Genomic DNA, 20,047 nt, shown 5'->3' on the forward strand with positions numbered 1-20,047 from the left:
TACACATTTTAGTTTGCCTGCTTTTCAGATCTAGCTTATTCGTCGTTAGCCGTTAGCTTTGAGCTAAACCCAGTCCACGGTTCACGTGCCTTAAGTTCTTCGGGTCTGCGCTCGTGCTTTTAGCCTCATAACCAGCTAGTTAGCTTGTCTGCTGTTGGTAAATATGAACAGCATTATTGAAGGGAAAAACGTCAAAGGTAGTAATAACAGGGGCGACTATATATGAGTTTAATTTCGTTTGCAAATAACTGACTTTCACAGTGATTTTAATAAACTAAATGCTAGCTTGGCTAAGTTGAATATAGATTTGTTTATGATTATTCGCTAAGCAAGCTAAAGTTCTACATCAATTATCGGAAGATTGCGGTTGCTACACGTCATGAGAGACAGAAAAAGCTATGTAATTGGTTGACATTTAAAAAAACTGTATGAGACAATAGTGCTAACTTTAAACTGTGTTCTTTTATTCACAGTCTTTGGTAAGGCTATTATTGCGCTGTCACGGATTGGAGATGAGCTGTGGCTGGACCCCATGGTCAAAGGGGTGAGCAATATTAACTAAAACTATTATCAAGCTTTAGGTTTTAGTTATCCTATTGTTAAAAAGTGTAGTTTAGGATAGCAGCTTTTTTCATAATATATTCATTTGACCGTTTTTGATCAGTATCCTTTCAGTTCATTTGAAGTAAGTTTCATCTTGTCTTAATTTTTTGTCTTTGTCTCTTTTTCCGAAGCTGGCTCTGAGATCAGTCAATTCTGCTCATTCGGCATATGGCGGTTTCCTGTTCTCACCCTTGTTCTTCCAGCAGTACAGCTTGGGATCAGTTTTAAAGCAGGGCAGTGAGGTAATCAAATGCAAACTGCTCATGAAGGTAAATCCAGCCTGCCTTCTTTTCTTTAAATTATATTTTGTGATTTGTGAAAATGTATTTTATTTGTGAAAACACAAAAAGGGCTATTTTGTAGTTTCTTTACTATTTCCATGACTTTAAATTGAATCCCTCTTAAAAAGCTGTTGTACGCAGACAAGTCAAACCAGGACTGGAAAACGCTGTTTCATTGTGTCTTTGGCATTTGCAGCACTTTAAATAGAGTTCTACTAGAAAAACCTTAATTCATAGACAAGTCTGGAATTCACTCTGTGTATGTCATCACTGCTTTGTTATGAAATGTAATGAAGAAGTTGAAATTTTGAACTCATCTGTTTGTCTTTAAGTCAGTGCTGCCACTGTTCCGGAGTCTGACCTCCATTGAGCGCAGTGTGGAACGCTGTCTTATATCAGTCAGCACTGCCACTGATCGAGTAATAATCCAGTTTTTCTGCAGACATGGTAGGAAACAGTGCATTTTGGACAATAAACTAGTTCTACATAAATTAACTTATCTGTATTTGTTTTGTAGATATCAACAATATTACTATTTATTACTCTATTCAGACCTAGTGCTAGATTTCCTTTGCTGCAGAAACTATGTTGCAGGTTGTGGACACTTGGTGGCAGTCTGCCCCTTAAACTTGTCTTTGCTCTTCCAGGCATCATTAAAACCCACAACATACATTTCCAGGAAAGTGAAGCTCTACAGGCAGTGTTTGCATCACACCTCTGTCCTAATGTGCTGAAGGCTCCAGGCAGGTTAGAACTTGATAGTTTATCCATTTAGATCCATCCATCCATCCATCCATGGCTGCAGGGTAAGATTATATCTAACTTGCTGTTAAACAGTTTATACTACTTTCTACTATGCAGTCAGTACATTTTATGTTGAAATTGATACAACTGTGACTAAACTGAACCATTAAAATACATTTTAATCCCCTTACCATTAGGTTTCAGTGATGGTAAAACAGATGAATTCATTAGACCCTTTTAGTGCATATAATCTGGAAAGTCGCTTTCAGTCAGTTGGACAGAAGCTGCCTGATTTTGCATTAGAATGCATCTGTTTTGTCCTCTGCTCCTGCAGGCTTTTTGCTGATCTGGTGATGCACTTTCCCCTGTTTCAGGAAGAAATCACTCTGTCCATCACTGCAATAAAAGTCAGTCTCAGAAATGACCAGGACGGTGGAAAAGGTCAGCTGACATTGTCATGTCTTCTACTTGCTCTCAGGGGTTAAATTCGAGCTGCTGTTGCAACATCTTTGCCATGAACATTTAATATGTACAGACATGGAGACATTTGTTCCCGCCCCTTGTAAAGATGTGTAAAAAGGCCTATAATGAATGAATTTTTTATAGCAGTTGCAAACTCTAACCCTGAACAATTTAGAAAAAACAGCCTTTAGAGAGAACATTTATTACATTAGCATTTTAAAAAAATGTACTCTACTTTTTAAATCATTTTTAAATCTAGTTTTTCCTAATTTTCATTTTTTTGTGGAATAGATGTGATATGAAACAGAGGCCAGTGTTCGGTAGGCTGAAATAGGACCTGTATTTATCTTGCAACTACACACAGTGAGCAGGATAGTAAGTGAGGTAAAATTCCCTAAACTCACTGTTGGAGAACTGGAGCAAAGACTGGCATCTTGGGTTACCAAGTTTCCATGATAACCAATAGACTTCATCTACATGCCAACTGGTTGTTTGGGAGGCGTGACAGAAAAAACGCATTTTAGACCTGCCATGACACACATAAACATTTGGGGTTTCCTTAACTGTACCGGGCCTTCAACTCCAACCATGTGCTTTGGTCAGATGAAAATTTGATTGAGTGTCTTTGTAACAAACACTCTAAGTGGGTTTGGTGTAAAAACAAAGGATGTGTTGTGGAAAGCACCTGGTGTGGTGGAAGATCTGTGATGCTGTGGGCCTGTTTCTCTTACAAAGGCAAACTTGTTTGCTATTTGAAATACCTGGAGGTTCTTAAATAAAAACTGCTACCAGAAAACTGACAATGGGTTGTCATAATGTCTTTTAACAACATAATGATGTGAAACATATGGCCAAATCAACATTGAATTGAAACAATAGACTTAAAATCAGCCTTACTTACATTACAGTGCATAGAGCCAAATTCAACAGAAAATCTGTTAGATGAGCTGAAGAGGGCGCTAGAGAGGGCCCACAACTCTTAATGGTCTAGAGACATTATTCAAAGAGGAATGGTCAAAGACCCCTGTCTCAGCGATACTGTCATATTGGGAGAAGGGGGTTACACAAAGTATTAACGGACAGCATATGTACCAGTAGTTGTGGCACAGGTGAGTTTGGTCATAAATGTACTGAAAGGTTAAGTTTTTCAGAAATGTTCAGTTGTCAGTCAGTCATTTTCTACCGCTTATTCCGTAGTGGGTCGCAGGGAAGCTGGTGCCTATCTCCAGTAATCTATGGGTGAGAGGCAGGGCACACCCTGGACAGGTCGCCAGTCCATTGCAGGGCAACACACAAACAACCATACACACACTCATTCATACACCTAAGGGCAATTGAGAGTGACCAATTAACCTAACAGACATGTCTTTTGACTGTGGGAGGAAGCCACAGTACCCGGTGAGAACCCACGCATGGGGAGAACATGCAAACTCCATGCAGAAAGACCCCAGGCCAGGAATTGAACCCAGGACCTTCTTGCTGCAAGGCAATAGTGCTATCAACTGCACCACCGTGCAGCCCCATGTTTAGTTGTATGAATTTAAATTTCACATAGAATCAAACACATAAAAAGTTACACCTTAAAATAGACAAAAAAGCCTAATAGAACAAAAAAGGGTTTAAATAGTTTTTTAGAAGCGTCCAGAGAGTCAGTGAAGCTAAGTTGCATGGGCAACTTGTTCCACAGACTGACAGGGCCTGCACCCCTTAGATTCTTCAATTAATTGAAGTACTTGGATGTATTTGTGTGACAGGTCACATGAAGACGATGTACACAGAGATGTCCTTACACCCAGACGAGTTTGACTACTTTCAGATCGGGCTGGACTCTGACATAACTTTCTGTCTGAAGGAGTTAAGGGTAATTGAGCTTACTTTAGGAGACTCTCTGTATTTTGTCACTTGAGTATATTGTGTGTATTTCCTGTGTGAGATCATATTTTCTGTGTTAAAGCACTTTGGTTCATATTTAAAATGTCCTCCTGGTCTTGTTTAGAAATATCAGGTAGACTTGATAGTTCTTTGTCCAGTTAGCGACGCTTGGCCTGCATTACCCTCAACAGCTCTCGTCCCCTAAGGTCTTGGAATGTTTGTTGAACTCCCCGCTGTGAGACTCCTCATTAGCCAGCCTCAACATCTTGTTCCTCTTGGTTTTGGATAATCTGGTTTAGATGGGATTAAAAATTAGGCTTTGAGTTTTAGTCAGTCAAACTTTCAAGCACTGATGCTTTTGTTTATCTCAACCATTGTATGTCATTGTCACAGTCATGGCATGCACACAGAGGAGCATGTGTAATGTTTGGTTAGTAAATTGTTCTATTTTTCAGGGAATATTGTCCTTTGCAGAGTCTCACAGCCTTTCAGTGTCAGTATACCTTGGTGCAGCAGGAAAGTAAGTCTCCTGACTTTTTTTTTTACGTTTAATTGTAATCATATCTGAAGTTACACCACCTGTTTAGTTGTGAAATAGCAGGCCTATTAATACCTTCAAACAGGTCCGTTTTTCTTTGTCTCTGACTGCTGAGTCTGGTTGTTTCAGCAGTTTTCTCACCATTTGATTGGTTGTGGTAAAGTTTCCCTGTCACGTATCTGTTAGTGTATTATTTCTGTTTGCAGGCCAGTGTGCTTCTCTGTGGAAGATGGGGTCCTTGAGGCAACTGTGCTGCTGGCAACGCTGATGGATTCTGAAAGCAATGACCGTTCACCAGCAGAACCTCTAAGCCCCACAACACTCAGGTAACAAACAGTGCCAGCTAATGTCAGTAACAACAAGGACAGAACAAGCAGCAAAGTATCCCAGATCAAATTTGTTTGGAAGGTTTTTTGACCAGGTTCTGTCCTTGTCATATCTGTTCTATTTCCTGGTTGTTGAGACCTACAGCGGAGAACATACACTGTCTTGCAAATGTACTAATACACCTTGAACCGGTTTCACTTTTCGCCGTGTTACAGCCACAAACTTCAGTGTTTTTTGTTCGGATTTTAAGTGATAGACCAACACCCTAATCCTATGTTGCTTGGTCTTCATGGTGATGTTTATTCACCAATGTTCTCAGACAAACCTCTGGGGTCTTCACTGAACAGCTGGATTGGACTAAAATTAAATTACAAATAGGCAGACTCAACAAATTGGTTGATTTCTTAAGGTAATTGGTTGCACTTGGCCTTTTTGTTTTAGGGTATCAGAGCCAATAGGGCTGAATACAAATGCAGGTCACACTTTTCAGATTTTTATTTGGAGACATTTTGAAAACCATCTATCATGTTGCATCTAATTCGCAATTACTACCAACCTATGTCGATCTATCACATAAAATACATCCAAGTTTGTGGCGGTAAAGTGACAAAATGTGAAAAGGTTCATGGGGTATGAATACTTCTGCTACTTCGGCTCTATCTTCACTCAGTGCCTTTATCTGAGCTTGACTCTTGGCATTCCACCAACACTAGTTGCCCTCATTGACTGTTTTTAGCCTCCTAATAGGGTACAGTTTTACTGCAGCCAGTCTAGTGTCTGAGTGAGAAAAATAGGGCAAGCGTAGGTTAGAAGCCTGTCAGGGAGACTCTAATCCGCTCATCTCCTACGCTTGCCTGCTCTGCCAGTGTCACTGTCCTGCTTTACTTATTTGCTCACTTTTTTCTAAGTCTGCTTTGGGCTCCAGGTGGTTTTTACACAGCATCTGATTCAGGGCTTTAACTCCTTGGTCATTAACAGTTTGTTGTTTTTTGGTGGAGTTCTTCTGACACTGAGGTTGCTGCTAATGAATTAAACCAAAATTACTGCTTTACCTGACATTCATTTGTAACAAATAGTTGTTTATAAACTATTTATGTTCCTCTTGATGTACATGCTCATAACAATTCAATAACAGCAGACTTTCATTTCCTATTGGGGATAAATAAATATTTAATCTTTCCATCTATCCCCATTTATCTATATGTGCTTGCCAGATGTCTCAGAGACCTTACAGCGAATTAGCGCAGCAAGAGTTTGTTTTGGAACATTTTGAAGCTGGCCTGTTCTCCTTATGCTCCTTTCACAATGTCACGTAATGGCGATGAACTGGTGGTGGAAGCATCATTCTGTGGAGATGATTGTCTTCAACAGGCAGCCTAATAACAAAGCTTGGTTACATGCATAGCAGAGCTGCACAATATATCGAATCCCAGTCATCATTGCAGCGTCAATATGTGCGAAAGCACAATCCCGAAGGACTGACTGGACACAGCATTTGGTAAAAATATATATTTTATATTACGTGTGATGCTCGCAATGTTAATCATTCATTTGGTTTGGGTAGACTTTCAGAGCCCTAAATGCTTAGACTTGGTGTGTGTTTTAATTAGCTGAGATGCTAAAAATTAGAACGTTTGGACATGATGTGATGAAGGAAAAGAATTAGGCAAACGTGGGTTAATTTTAATCGATATTGACATTGCAATAATCAACAATATCACGGTTATGTTTTCTAATGCAGAGGGTTGTTTTCTTGTTGCGGTGAATAAACTATTGTGGGCAACAAAGCCAGACTGGTATTTCTTGTCAGCCCTACTCTGTGATTAACATCTGTGGAATATCTTCCTTATTTTCCAGATAGCTCGTCACACATACCAGTTTAACAAGTGCTTGTCCTCACAAGGCTCAGAGATAAGTCACACGCTCATGAGTCAGATTCCCCTGAGACATAACGTGATTGGGCTCCATAAAAACAGCTATTCAGTAGTTATAGAGGGTGGATATGTTCAGGTTGATTTATCAGCACGTTAAGTACAAACTGTTTCTGCAACCATCCCACCAGCCTTTTAATAAGTGAAATGTGTCTTGTGTGGTTTCAGGTGTGAAAACTCCTCAGCTCAACCTGTGGATGTGTTTGAGGAACCCAGCAGCATGCATCACAACATACCTGATGAGATGATTGCATCCAGCCAGGCCGGCACTATAATCAGCTCTCCCAAGCGAATGCGTCTACACCCTCAGATCATGGGGCGTACCTGCCTCGGTGTAGCCAGCAAGGAATGCAGCAGTGCCTCCACAAGTCCTGCATCTACTAAGGTAATGAGGTCTTCCTGTTCTCTAAACGGTGTCAGTTTGTTCTGTAATATTGTTTTGACTGGTATTGAGAAGTCTGACCTAAGGCTGTAATTCCTCACCATGCTGCTGTTCAAATTTCTCTATTATTCTTATTTCTCATCACTATTAGTATTTACCCCCTTTCAGTATTAAACCCCCCACCCATTTAAAAAGTATTTAAACTGGTCCTTATGTGTACACATATTTGTACAGATATTTGTTTCTGAAGTAAAACCAGTCACCAAACAGTGGCTAGGATGAACTACTTTAAATCTGCAGCTAATTTGCATGCAATGTGAGAAGTTAGCACAGTTTGGAAGAACATAGGAGAGGCTACTTCATGTATCGACGTTAAGAAGCACAAAGTCAGAACATGTGGAGCCAGGTTTCTGGCCCTAAAAATGTTTAAACTATGACATCACAGACTAAAGGTCTGCAATCTAAAGATGAACTGGGATATCTAAAGATTTTCAGCATGCTAGGCCCCAACGTCTTTTTAATGCCCCCCGCTGTAGCTCCTACATGTAAGCTGTAACACATTTTCAATACATATTAACATCTGAAGATGTGTATAACTGTGGTCCAATGAAACTGCTACACATATGCTCTAAATTGACAGGCATTGTGGGAAAATAAATGAGACCTTGCTCCTTATTTTCCTTGATTCTTACAATGCGTGCAGCAGGATTCGTTTGGCACAGCTTTAGAGGCATTTGAGGACATTCTCCGAGTAGATATGTTACTCATCGACTGTTTTATTTCCTATTTAAAGGTTTGTTCCCTTCTGTTCAAAGCCTTGTCCTCTGAGCAGGATGCTGGTGGCCGTGCTGCCCGACTGCCTGTTCTGGCATGTTACAGTGATGAAGAAAACCCTGATGACAACCATCCAAGAAGCTCTTCACGATGAGAGATTATGCAAGTCATTTGTCATAACCTCGTGTGATTTCTGCTAAAAACAAGGCAACATTGTTATGGATTCACAATGTTCATCTGATGATTAATCTATTGTTCAGATGTTTTAAGAATATTGTTAACATTACAAAAACAGGTTTTACTTTTGTTTTTGTTTAATAATTGTCCAAATCTTCAACATTTTGACATAATTCCCCCGTTTCTGATACCTGATGTCTCAGACATGGAAACTGCCCTAGATTTTGTCTGAAAATATTAACACAAAGCTGACATACGTGCCTGTTGTTGGCAACTTGTAGCGTTCCTGATATCTGTGGAAGGACACATCTTGTTCAAAGTGTTCGTGAACTTGATGTTATCCCGTTCATCCAAAACAACCCGACCTCAGAGGTCAACCTAAAGGCATCCAGCCAACAGGTAGTGAAACAAATAACAAGCAAAAACAATCTTTGTAAACAGAAAAGTGAGAACATTTTAAATAAATACTATTATCTTTATTTAAATATCATACAGATTTCATTTTTTTCCGCAGAATTTATCTCTGCATTTAACTGTACACTGTATATACATGCTGTGGTTGACCAAGTGCGTTTAGAGAGAAACAGGAAGAGCCTTGGTGCAAATGTGAGTCATGAGATGGGAACCAAGTGACGGGGATAACAGATTGTCCTTGGGATAAGAACACCATTTATATTTTCTGCTAAATCCTCTGCCAGAATCCGATCCAACCAGTCGTCGTCTTAAAATGATACCTGGTTCTGCAGCTCTTATTGTGAACCGAAATTTATCATCAGGGCAACAATGCTGAATTTGATTCTATTAGTGCAGATTGTAAACAATGACAAAAAGAAATCCACAGGAAAGATTTTCTGACCTAGGTATGTCTTCATCACTAGTCAAAGATCTTGACCTAACACACAGTGGTAGATTTTAAGAACAAAACAAAAGAAATGAAAATCTCTTGACTTTAGGCTGCAGGGCTGTTTCAGCTTCGTGGTTACGTTACAGTTTCAGGGTTCTCAGCTCAGTACAGCATGCAGATGGGTTGGGGTTTGCCAGTATCAACAGCTCCTGATACAAGGCACATCATAATACAAATACACAACATATGAACCTTACAGTGACATCTTGCTGAGTGAAGGTAAAAGTTGCGGAACACGCCTAGTGCAAATCTGTGGTGGTTTAAAGGAACAAAGACGACTATAACTATTAAAACCTACCTACCTTGAACTCTACAGCAGACGGGAGAGAAAAGGAAACTGAACAACTTGAGCTACCCTGAAGCAACAAAAGTTACAAAAATACGTTTGGTCACTTGACCGACTTGAGCTTTTTCAGCTGTGCTCCTTAAGCTTTGTGCGTTTAAGGCTGCCAGACTGACCAAGTCCAGTGGATATGGAGGAGTCTGGAGACTTGACATCCAACCTAACAACACCAGTCATTCGTCACTCATATCCATACATACATCAGACAAAAATGACTATCAAGACTTCACCAGCAACGGCTGCAAGATTAAAGGGAGGACATTGGTTTGACAAATATGTCACATATATCTCGAGTCATTAAATTATAAATACCCCTCCCACTCAGTATGAAAATTGCACTGGTAAGAAAAAGGCAGCTGTCACTCTTCAGTATAAAATCTTAACAGATCAGCCTACCCACACATCTGTCAATGTCATAAGCTGTTTTTTGCCAGACTCTCTGAACACACCGCCGAGCCACATCTCATCGAACATTTGCTCCATGCGCCTATAAAATGTTCCAGAGCTTACGATGAAGGTCTTGAGACGTCTACATCATCTCCCAGAAGATAAACTTGCTAAATGCAGCTTTGTTATTTAGCCCTAATGCTGCTATTCCCTTTGATACTCCCAAGCGCTTTTAAATTACCTTATGGTGACCCGGGTTGCTGCCATTTTGATATCCCTGTCCGCATACACTCAAGCCTCAACTTTCTCTCCACCCCAACCACCCATCAGGAAAGAGGTGACTTAACCTCAAACAGGATGCTTCATCTCCAACCAGCCCAATGACTGCTGATCCTTGGCAATGGGATTAGCAGGTGAGCAGTGGAAAACTACAAAGATGCCAACAGTCCAAAAGTATGTTTTAGGCCTCTTGTTTGCATAATTTGACCTCTCACTGTCTGTTTTTCAGTAGATGTGGAGGAAGCCTCAGATGTCAAACCTACATCCCGGCCAGCAGGAATAGAAGCAGTTCATCACCTCCAGAGGCCAATTACCAACATCCCAGCCCACAGATTCTAGTCTGTGTATTCTGCAACGATGGACAACAGTACTGTGATGTCGTCTGGCTTTCCTCCTGCACAAACAAAAAGACGTAAACCAGTTAGGATGGTGGTACAAATATATTTTTCTAAACCGTGACAAAGAATAAACGTTTTTCTGGAAAAGATACTATACAACTAATGAAACACCAAGAAATCAACCAGTTTCAGGCTGACTGTCTCTAATCAGTGAAAGTAAGAAGGATTATTTTCCTGCTCAGTAAATGCACCGTACTAACTTGTATCAACTCTTAATGCAGCTACTGAGAAAAAAAAAAGTTGGCCATTTTCAGCTTTGGCGAGATGCTTCAAATGAAGTCAGACAAGGACAGAGGTGTGAGAAACTCTTTGCAAGGAAACTTTTCTACCACATGTAACGATACACCTGTGATTCATTGAGGCTACGAGACGACAGAGTGCACCAAAGGTGATCCGTTTTATCATTTTGAGCTTTTGATCTTTGTTATGGGACATGCCGTTTTGGAAATGCTGGCAGCCTTTTGAGCGTCTTGAAGTTAATGAAATGATCTAGATTTTCTTAAATAAAATAACACGAGTATTTCAGTCATGCCATCCATGCCAGTCACTACTATAAGAACCTAAAGACTGCTTCATGTGTTAAGCTGTAATTATTATTTTGTCTTCGTTTTAATACAGTAAAACTGCTGCTGCACGATATTAGGAAAACATGACATTTCAAAATGGTAAATATTGGAAGGACAGTATGAATTGCGATTAGCCCACATTTTTCTCACTACTTTCTTCTTTTCCTGTCATCAGGATGACCCCACCACTCTCCCTGAACTTTAGTGTCTTGTTCACTAAGATCTAAATCTGGTGTGGGCATAAAGGAAGAGTGAAAGTACATCCAACTGGACAAATATATAACTGGCAAGCTGAGTTTTACTGCATGACCCATGAAATATAATAGCCTCCTGAATGCTGCATCCAGGCAGTCCTTTCCGATTACAATACTGAACACACCACACCAATTCAGAATAAATTGTAACTTTAAAAACAATCTTACCTCTGACATTCAGTCCATTGTCACATGCAAACTGTGCAAAAGGTGACATGTAGTTGGGGTCATACGCCAGTACATGAGCTTGTTCTGCAATGCTGCGGGCAGTCTGCTGAATGCTTTCATAGTTTGAGTTCTGATGAGCAAAAACAAAGCAAGCATTACGTTTTTATTCTAGATCCAGACTCCGTAGCAACCATGTTTATCACTTACCTTCAGTTTTTTCAGCTCTTGGAGGATCATATAATCAGGCATGTTGTCGAACAGGCCGTCGGTTGCGGTGAGGATTATGTCACCTAGCTGCACGTCAAATGAGGAGCTGTCTGCAGATTCTGGACTGCAAGCACAAAAATTCAGGCATGGATACTGTCATTTCAGTCTTTGATGAAAAATGTGGTTGAAAATAGAGCACTACGAATTAAGAAGCATCAGAAAAACTGCAATAACTTATCTTGTTAACCCCGTTCATTTTTTATGAACTTGTACCTGAATCACATCCCTGTCCCATCTAACCAGATAAGTCCATTCAGGCCTGTAACCCAGCTGCTCTGGAAAACTGCCATTTACAGCAGATGAAATTGCACTGATACAGCTTGAATCGATTCACGGTGGTCATGGAAACAATCTTACACAGGGAGTAAAATGTATTCAGGAAAACTATCGCATGGGATCTTAGAAAGGAGAGCCAGGTCTATTACAACATTACGTGGTACAAGTCCAGAGAGCCAGTGCTTGGCTTCTTGGAAGATGCCCCCACTCTGCTGCACACCCACTACAAAGTTATGAATGTGATTCAATTTAAAAAGGTGTCTGGACTGCATCAGGACACAGTGAACCAAAACTCCCAGGAACAATCTGTCCTGTGCTGCATTAACTATGAACTGAAAAAACACTGAATGGCCTTTTAGCTCCATAGCGCTACAGACAGGAACTATGGGATACTCAGCGGCAGCAATGAAAAAATACAAAACTGATTAGTCTTATTATACAAATATTCACTAAAGGCCAAGTCAGATTTCCAAAAGCCAGCAAGATCAAAAACCTGCAATCTATACACTCAACTATAAATATGAAGATAATCATCATCAAGAAGTAGAAACTGTCCTCAAATTTGTGACATATTTCCTATTAAAAAGGACAAATGGTTCATATAAACCTCCCTCTGTATAATATACAGTGTAGGACTTTAATTTAGCAGATCCTTCCTTTGCAGAAACATGTTTATATAGTTCAGTTTTGAACCATGTCTTCTTTAACTAGCTGCTGTGTTGGTTAACTAGACGTTTGATTTACTGGTGTAACAACTCATAGCAGATTGGCAGAAACTGAACTTGGGTCAATTAGAGTTGATAAAACCCATGTAGCCCACCTTTACTTCACACTTTACCAGTTTTCTAAGAAACACATTTAAGAGTCTTCAAATAATCTACTGGATTAAAGATGAACAAGTAAAAAGGTGGCTGAGCCTCTGGCAGCAGGATGACTGTGGACATTTCATTTTACCCATCAGCCCTCACAGACTTTGACCTGGGTAAGAGGGAAAGCTTGGCAAACATCCTGAGCTCTACTGACGTCTACAGTGCTGCTGCTTGGCACGCCACAGCAACGAGGCCCGGCAGCACGTGGCCCCTGACCCGCCGTTACAGTGCACTGAACAGCACTACATGTGGGGGACACAGGCTAGACTAAAAGCTCTGCAGAGCAGATCGTTCCAGATAATCTCCTTTGCGTGTTTGCATCCAGACAGTCTTTGTTAGTAGGCTGCATCGAACGCCCCTTTCCCACCGGCTCTATTTGGGCGCCGCGGCGCTGCTCCACTCGGTCTCGCTCTACCCGGTACAATACATTTTGTGTTTCCGTCGACCCACTGACAAGTTATGGCTTGAAGCTCCACCTCCAGCCCGTCAGCATGCACCTATGCTGCCATTAACATTACTGTGTGACACTCAACAAAAATAGCGTGAAACAATTGGAAAAAAAATATAGAATACAAATAATGTTTGTACTTTTGTATATGCAAGAATGTCATGTTTTTTTTTTTTATGTAGAAAATGATCAAATGGGTTCTGGAACTTAAGAAAGTTACCATTTTGGGCTTTATGAGGAGGTTTTTGTCTCAGCCTTGGCAAAAACAGGGACAAGGATTTTAAAGCACAGAACCATGGACTTTTGACTGCGGTGAAGTTAGCTTAAGGTTGGATATTCCTGCTCCGCGGATTCACCGGGGTCTTCCTCCTGTTTGATCCGACGTTGGCAGTCTGGCTACGGGCAGCTGCTCTCTGCCTGCTCCCTCCTCCTGCAGATGCTGGTTCTCTTAAGGACCGTCAATGTTTGCACAGCTGATTTTATGTGTGATCAGCTGATTTAGGATGTTATTAAATACAGGGCTTGCCCGTGTGTAATTCAGACAGCTGATGTGTCTTTTTTCTTTTCTTTCAGCATTCAGGCATGGTTTATACTTTGTAAATAGTAAAATTATATTTTGATTTCACCCGCTCCGGCCATTGCGGTCCTTAATATTATTGTAATCACTCTTGCGTTTAATTATCTTTTCCTGCACTATCTCAGCGAAAACCTTCTTTCTCCTGGTCCCACGGCCAATCAGTGAACAGCACCCTGTCCACGTCACATGTAGTCCCACCTCAGCCCTAGTCAGACCTGCTCAGGAGCAAGGGACCAAAAAACTAGGTACCGGAAATCCTCGCAAAGTGGGCCGAGGGGAGTGGAGCCGGGTCAAAATGAGCCAGTGGACGAGGAACAATAGCAGCTGCGCAGAACACTCTGATAGTGGCTCGCAATAGTACCAACTTACTCTATTGTTTTCAGACTTTTCATACTTAAACGTAACACAAAAAGAACATGGTGTTATAAGCATTAGATTGGGACCAAACTACTTAAACATTAAAAGGATATTACCTGGAGAGATAACAATTAAAAGGAAAACAAAGATCTGAAAAAAAGAGATCCAAACATCTGTGAAAAAGGCTACCCGACATCATTGACTGAGCAGAGGGAGGTTCTTTTTTTTTAGAAAAATGGCTAAACTGAAAACTAAACTGAAGCTACTGGCCACCAAGTAAATAAAAAAGAAAAGTGCTGATTTATTATTTCCCCATGAATCCCAAGAACACAATTCGTTAAAAACATGTTGGTGGATGAATTATGCTTTAGGAATGTTTTTTTTCCCCCCCAGGTGACAGATTGCAGAAAAACTGATTAAGACTGAAGAAAAGATGGATGGCAACAATACAGAGATACACTGATCAGAGAGTTCTTGGTCGATTCATAGACCAAGATTCCTGCTTTTTGCGTAGATTGAAAAAAATAGTTGACTATAAAATGTTTGTAGTAACAAAGCATAAAACAAATCAAATTCTCAGAAACATCCCAAAGTTACAAAGCTGTCTCTCTCTGCAACACTGAGGAATACAGCTAGGTCCTACAGATCATGGGACGGGGTATCTATGAATAAAACTAACTTGTAAAAGGAAAAACAATCTCATTTTACAAGATTGATAGCAGCTCACTGACCTTTCATTTTTTTCCCACAAATAAAAGTGACCTAATAACATATCCAACTTCTTTCTACAAGACTTGTCAACAATAAATAACCGCTTAATAGTTCGGGGGCAAAGCTCACATTTTCTGTAATGGGTTGGATCAGTCAGTCCTTTATTGTACTGCAACTAGACAGGAGCCTTAAGAAGCCTTATTGTGATCAATCACCAGGAGTGACTTGTGTGCGTGAGAGGGAGAGAAGTCATCTTTACGAAGCTTTGCAGTTAAGTAGCATTTTCTGTTTGTTTAAACAAACCTGACATTTAAACTGTGTTTAGTGTCCTGTAATAGCAATAAGGGAAGTTAGGTCTGTGTTTGTTCCCCGGAGAGACAGACCTTTACCTCAAATGTCAGGAGAGTTGGGTGATATGACCGTACCGGGTAGAGCAGTGATATGACAGTGTTCGAAAACGCAGACAATCAAAGCAGAAACATTGTGGTATTGTGACACATCCTGTCAATGACTGTTCTGTGATTTGCACAGTCAGCTTTATTTGCCATATTTCTGCTGGACGTCTCACCTGTCACTGAGCACAGCTCCTTCGGCCCCTGGGGGAGCGATAGACAGCTGGAAGGGTGTGTTGAAGTAGTGCTGCTGTTCGTCTGAACGGTGGATCACCTCCCCACCTCGGACAACGAGGAAACCTGAGTCTCCCAGGTTGGCTGTGTGCAGCTGGTGACTCTGCCTGTCCAACACCACAATGCAGGCTGTGCTGCTACCTACAGACACAAACACACGCATGAATTCGGTCAACAGCTCCTAAAACAAATGCAAATGTTCTCATCGGCTGTAGGTGAACACAGACACTTTTTTCAGAGCATTGACTTTTCCTGACAACGAAACTGTACAAGAACTTAACTGACCTATAAATCTGGGAGACAAGTTAGCCTGAACAATCACAATCTTTAGATATGTTTTGGTAAATGTCCATTTGTCTGCAGGAGAGACGAAGAGGAGGAAACCTGAGCTGGTGGAGCAGGCGGACATCATGAGGCCAAATCCTGCTGGTGAGTCATCTGGCACGCCAAAATATGCTCTCTGGGATCAACCTTCAAACCCCTCAGCCCTTACACACCGTGACTCAGTCCTCTACAGCTAAACAATTACACACGCCGCCTGCCATAACAGCATTCCTCCCGCCATACAAAGAAAGGCACAATCTAACGGCGTCACTGGTGCGTCCTCAGTGGAAAACTACCAACACTTGCTGAGACAAAGCTATGTCCCAGACATGCTCCTTCGCTGATGTTACATTGCGTGCACGGGCTATGTTTTGATGCAGCGCTACGAAGGAGGAAAGGCATACTGGTTGAGACATTCCCAGAACTCCTTAATGGGATCTGGCTGTTGTGAGTCATAATGCAGACATCTCTTTCCAGCCACCAATAAACTGAATACATGTAAACCGCCTAGGCCCGGATAAAGCAGCTCAGATCTAAACCACATGGAAATGTCCCTTTTTCACTGCAAGGCAAACCAGTTCTATACGGTTAAAATCTGAAGCCCTGTAAACCGCCTGGCAGTGGTTCGAGTTTGCGGAGAGGTTTGTTGTCATTCTGTAGGAGAATAAATAATGATCTCATGCTCAGTTCCAAAAAGAAAACATATAGTACAGGTTACTAAATTACATTACATTTATTTTTTTCCCCACTCACTCACTCACCCAATAGAGGCACTTTGTTCTGTAGTAGCTCATAGTAGCTGGTCGTCAGGACTCCCACTGGGTTGCTGGGGACAAAGCGCCCTTCCTTTACCAGCCTCTCGCACGTCTTCATCAGCGTACCAGAAAACTGCGATGGGTCCACCCCATAATCCCTCCAGCCACCAACTCCATCCGCAACACCTAAAAAGCAGACAGGTGAGACAGTTCTTTTGTCGCATCAAGCACTGAAATGCAGTTATCTTTGGAAAGGGTCAGCCTTGTTCCACAAGAGAGAACAAACATGACGAAACAACAACTGAATATGGAGAAAAATAGTCGCTATGAAGAAGATACAGAGAGGAACTGGCAGGGTCAGAAAGAACAGATTTAAGGAGGCCAATGGGTCAGTTTAGTGTGTGAAGCAGCCAATATTTCTAAAAAGTTCTTTTATCCATCAATGTTTCTTTTGTTTATTTCTGCTCATGCTCAATAAAAATCTATCCAGCAATCTACAGATGTGGCTAAACATGATAGAGTTTAGTCTAGTTTATGTAATTACAAAGAGTACCTCAAAAAAGGGTGTATGGGTAACACTAATCATACCCCTTTTATGTGATAGACCAACCCAATCTCCATCCATGTCCCCATCAACTCTGACCCGCTTCCCTGGCCCTACTGGAGAAAAGTAATGTCACAGCATAATGCTGCCACCACCATGCTTCATCATGTGGATGCTGTGCTCACTGTGATGTACAGTTTTGCGACACACATTGTGACTTGCTAAAAAGATTTGAAAACCGTGCATCATTTTACTTCCACTTCATACACTAATTTGTGTTGTTCTGTCACATAAAATTAAAATACAGCATTTTGATTTGTGGTTGTCAATGAATATGTTTGCAAGGCATATATGCCATCAAGTTAGCTAAATGAAAGCCCTAATTTTAGTTGAGATTAAAACTTCTTAAAGATCTTGTGTTTATGATCCTTCATTTGTTTTGCCTTGTACAGGGTTGGACAATGAAACTGAAACACCTGGTTTTAGACCACAATAATTTATTAGTATGGTGTAGGGCCTCCTTTTGCAGCCAATACAGCATCAATTCGTCTTGGGAATGACATATACAAGTCCTGCACAGTGGTTAGAAGGATTTTAAGCCATTCTTCTTGCAGGATAGTGGCCGGGTCACTACGTGATACTGGTGGAGGAAAACGTTTCCTGACTCGCTCCTCCAAAACACCCCAAAGTGGCTCAATAATATTTAGATCTGGTGACTGTGCAGGCCATGGGAGATGTTCAACTTCACTTTAATGTTCATCAAACCAATCTTTCACCAGTCTTGCTGTGTGTATTGGTGCATTGTCATCCTGATACACGGCATCGCCTTCAGGATACAATGTTTGAACCATTGGATGCACATGGTCTTCAAGAATGGTTCGGTAGTCCTTGGCAGTGACGCGCCCATCTAGCATTGGCACGAGTGACCAAAGGTTTGGCTATAGCAGCCCGGCCGTGTATATTGACCCTGTGGAGCTCCTGACAGACAGTTCTGGTGGAAACAGGAGAGTTGAGGTTCACATTTAATTCTGCCGTGATTTGGGCAGCCGTGGTTTTATGTTTTTTGGATACAATCCGGGTTAGCACCTGAACATCCCTTTCAGACAGCTTCCTCTTGCGTCCACAGTTAATCCTGTTGGATGTGGTTCGTCCTTCTTGGTGGTATGCTGACATTACCCTGGATACCGTGGCTCTTGATACATCACAAAGACTTGCTGTCTTGGTCACAGATGCGCCAGCAAGACGTGCACCAACAATTTGTCCTCTTTTGAACTCTGGTATGTCACCCATAATGTTGTGTGCATTTCAATATTTTGAGCAAAACTGTGCTCTTACCCTGATAATTGAACCTTCACACTCTGCTCTTACTGGTGCAATGTGCAATCAATGAAGACTGGTTACCAGGCTGGTCCAATTTAGCCATGAAACCTCCCACACTAAAATGACAGGTGTTTCAGTTTCATTGTCCAACCCCTTCTTGGTGGGATCCAAAATTTGCCCAGAAAGGAAGCTTTTGCCCTTCTACTCCCAGGGCGCTAGAATCTGTTCTGCTGACCATACAAGGACAGCACCACTGCATCTTCCCACCCAGAATCAGACAACAGAGACAACCCTGCAAAACCAGACCTGCAACTTCAAAAATAAGTTAGCCAGTCCAAAACAAGACGATTTAGATAGAAGTTAAATCTGGCAACCCGATCTACTCTGTGGGTGTCAACACATGCAATCAGCTTAGGTGGTCGGATTTCACACAAGACTTGGATGACAGGTTGTCCACACAGATCAAGATCTCTATGTCCCAGTGCTGTTTTAATCGATTCCACAACCAGCAGCTTTAGAGAATTTTATAGTTTCAGCTTGTTTAGGTTTTAGACAAATCCAAACGGACTTTTAATTAAGGCATGTAGGACCCCGTCTATTATTTCTCCAAAATGTGATCACACGACTTTTCAGCCTTTAGTTGCAGGCTGTTAAGCTGCAAGTCCAGAATAATGCTACGCTGCGTTATTATTACTACAGCAAACGATAGCAGGCACTTACCCAAAACATCGGCGGACCTGTGCCGGGCGATGAAGCACGCGTCGTCCCCATAACACATCCCTTTCTTCAGGATGCCTCTACGGAAATCTTTGCCGAAGCCGCAGCTCGCTGTCACCAGGCTGTAGTCGCGGCTGTCTGTCTGGGAAAGTCCGCCAATGACAGCTCTGGCAACAAGTCTACCGTAAGACAACACCGACAACATCACCTCCGCACCAGCTCCGTACAAAACCAACCGGCCAAGCTAGCAGCTGAGCTAGCTTAGCGTCGATGCACGCACGAAATGTTCGACAGGCGAACCAGGCTAGAGAAGTGTTGCTACCCCCGATAACGGCGACCACACACCAAGTCGAAGCCTCTCGCCGACAGTAAAAATAGTCTCCCGAAGCTTTGTCTTAATGCGCTAAACAGAAAGAAAGTCAAAGAAATTCGTCTGTTCGTCCCTTGAAGACTTGAGAGCGTTGATAGTGAGCGGCCATGCTGCCGCTTCGCCTCCGAGTCACTGCGTAAAGGGAGCAGCTGCTATGTGGCCTCAGACCGCACTCAGAGCCCGGTCTTGTGACTGCTCTGACGTCAGACGTTATTACCAAATCAACGTTTCCTAATATGGAAACACAACGTTGTCTTTACCGACTGGAGGCCACGATGTACGCTAAATACATCAATGCAATATTAGGAAGTGATGAAACTTAGTAAGACCCAATTTAAGCATAAGAAAAATGACAGAACGTATATTAAATTAGTTGAAATGCTTTACGTGGTAACGTGAAACCCTGCCAGACGTGTTTTAGGTTACAGTACATTACAATTTACAACTTTCCCTTTAATTTTCAATTTATTAGGTCTGAGAAATGAAAGCTTTTGAA

At 41.6% G+C, this 20,047-nt stretch overlaps 2 protein-coding genes across 4 annotated transcripts; one reads left to right on the forward strand and one right to left on the reverse strand.

Annotated features, from left to right (window-relative positions):
• The first annotated feature begins 89 nt into the window (after positions 1-89).
• rad9b (RAD9 checkpoint clamp component B) lies at positions 90-8,570 on the forward strand. 3 transcript variants are annotated; one of them, XM_047381004.1, is made up of 11 exons: positions 90-197; positions 474-544; positions 735-845; positions 1,217-1,331; positions 1,532-1,631; positions 1,963-2,069; positions 3,845-3,951; positions 4,418-4,482; positions 4,707-4,826; positions 6,927-7,143; positions 7,956-8,570. In XM_047381004.1, exons 1-11 carry the CDS (start codon positions 164-166, stop codon positions 8,112-8,114), a joined length of 1,206 nt encoding a protein of 401 aa, XP_047236960.1. In that variant the 5' UTR covers positions 90-163; the 3' UTR covers positions 8,115-8,570. The 3 variants fall into 3 exon arrangements, with proteins under 3 accessions (XP_047236960.1, XP_047236957.1, XP_047236959.1); XM_047381001.1 differs by having other exon boundaries at positions 94-197; positions 735-872; XM_047381003.1 differs by having other exon boundaries at positions 102-197; positions 735-872; positions 7,934-8,570.
• pptc7a (protein phosphatase targeting COQ7 a) lies at positions 8,546-19,729 on the reverse strand. The gene is made up of 6 exons (XM_047381006.1): positions 19,185-19,729; positions 16,607-16,786; positions 15,464-15,662; positions 11,598-11,721; positions 11,391-11,520; positions 8,546-10,398 (listed from the first exon to the last, which is right to left on the reverse strand). Exons 1-6 carry the CDS (start codon positions 19,384-19,386, stop codon positions 10,340-10,342), a joined length of 894 nt encoding a protein of 297 aa, XP_047236962.1. The 5' UTR covers positions 19,387-19,729; the 3' UTR covers positions 8,546-10,339.
• Between the last annotated feature and the right edge of the window lie 318 nt (positions 19,730-20,047).

The sequence above is a fragment of the Girardinichthys multiradiatus genome, chromosome 12 (genome assembly GCF_021462225.1).
Source record: "Girardinichthys multiradiatus isolate DD_20200921_A chromosome 12, DD_fGirMul_XY1, whole genome shotgun sequence".
Taxonomy (NCBI): Eukaryota; Metazoa; Chordata; class Actinopteri; order Cyprinodontiformes; family Goodeidae; genus Girardinichthys; species Girardinichthys multiradiatus.

What these genes read in the sequence shown, in the direction of transcription:
- pptc7a (XM_047381006.1), bottom strand. Translation starts at nt 19,386, where the DNA reads ATGTTGTCGGTGTTGTCTTACGGTAGACTTGTTGCCAGAGCTGTCATT. An exon ending in GGAGCTGTGCTCAGTGACAG is followed by an intron (nt 11,722 to 15,463) that starts GTGAGACGTCCA and finishes TTGTGCTTGCAG; the next exon opens with TCCAGAATCTGCAGACAGCT. An exon ending in AAGAGCTGAAAAAACTGAAG is followed by an intron (nt 11,521 to 11,597) that starts GTAAGTGATAAA and finishes TTTGCTCATCAG; the next exon opens with AACTCAAACTATGAAAGCAT.
- rad9b (XM_047381001.1), top strand. Translation starts at nt 164, where the DNA reads ATGAACAGCATTATTGAAGGGAAAAACGTCAAAG. An exon ending in AATGCAAACTGCTCATGAAG is followed by an intron (nt 873 to 1,216) that starts GTAAATCCAGCC and finishes TTTGTCTTTAAG; the next exon opens with TCAGTGCTGCCACTGTTCCG. An exon ending in CAAGTCCTGCATCTACTAAG is followed by an intron (nt 7,144 to 7,955) that starts GTAATGAGGTCT and finishes TTCTGTTCAAAG; the next exon opens with CCTTGTCCTCTGAGCAGGAT.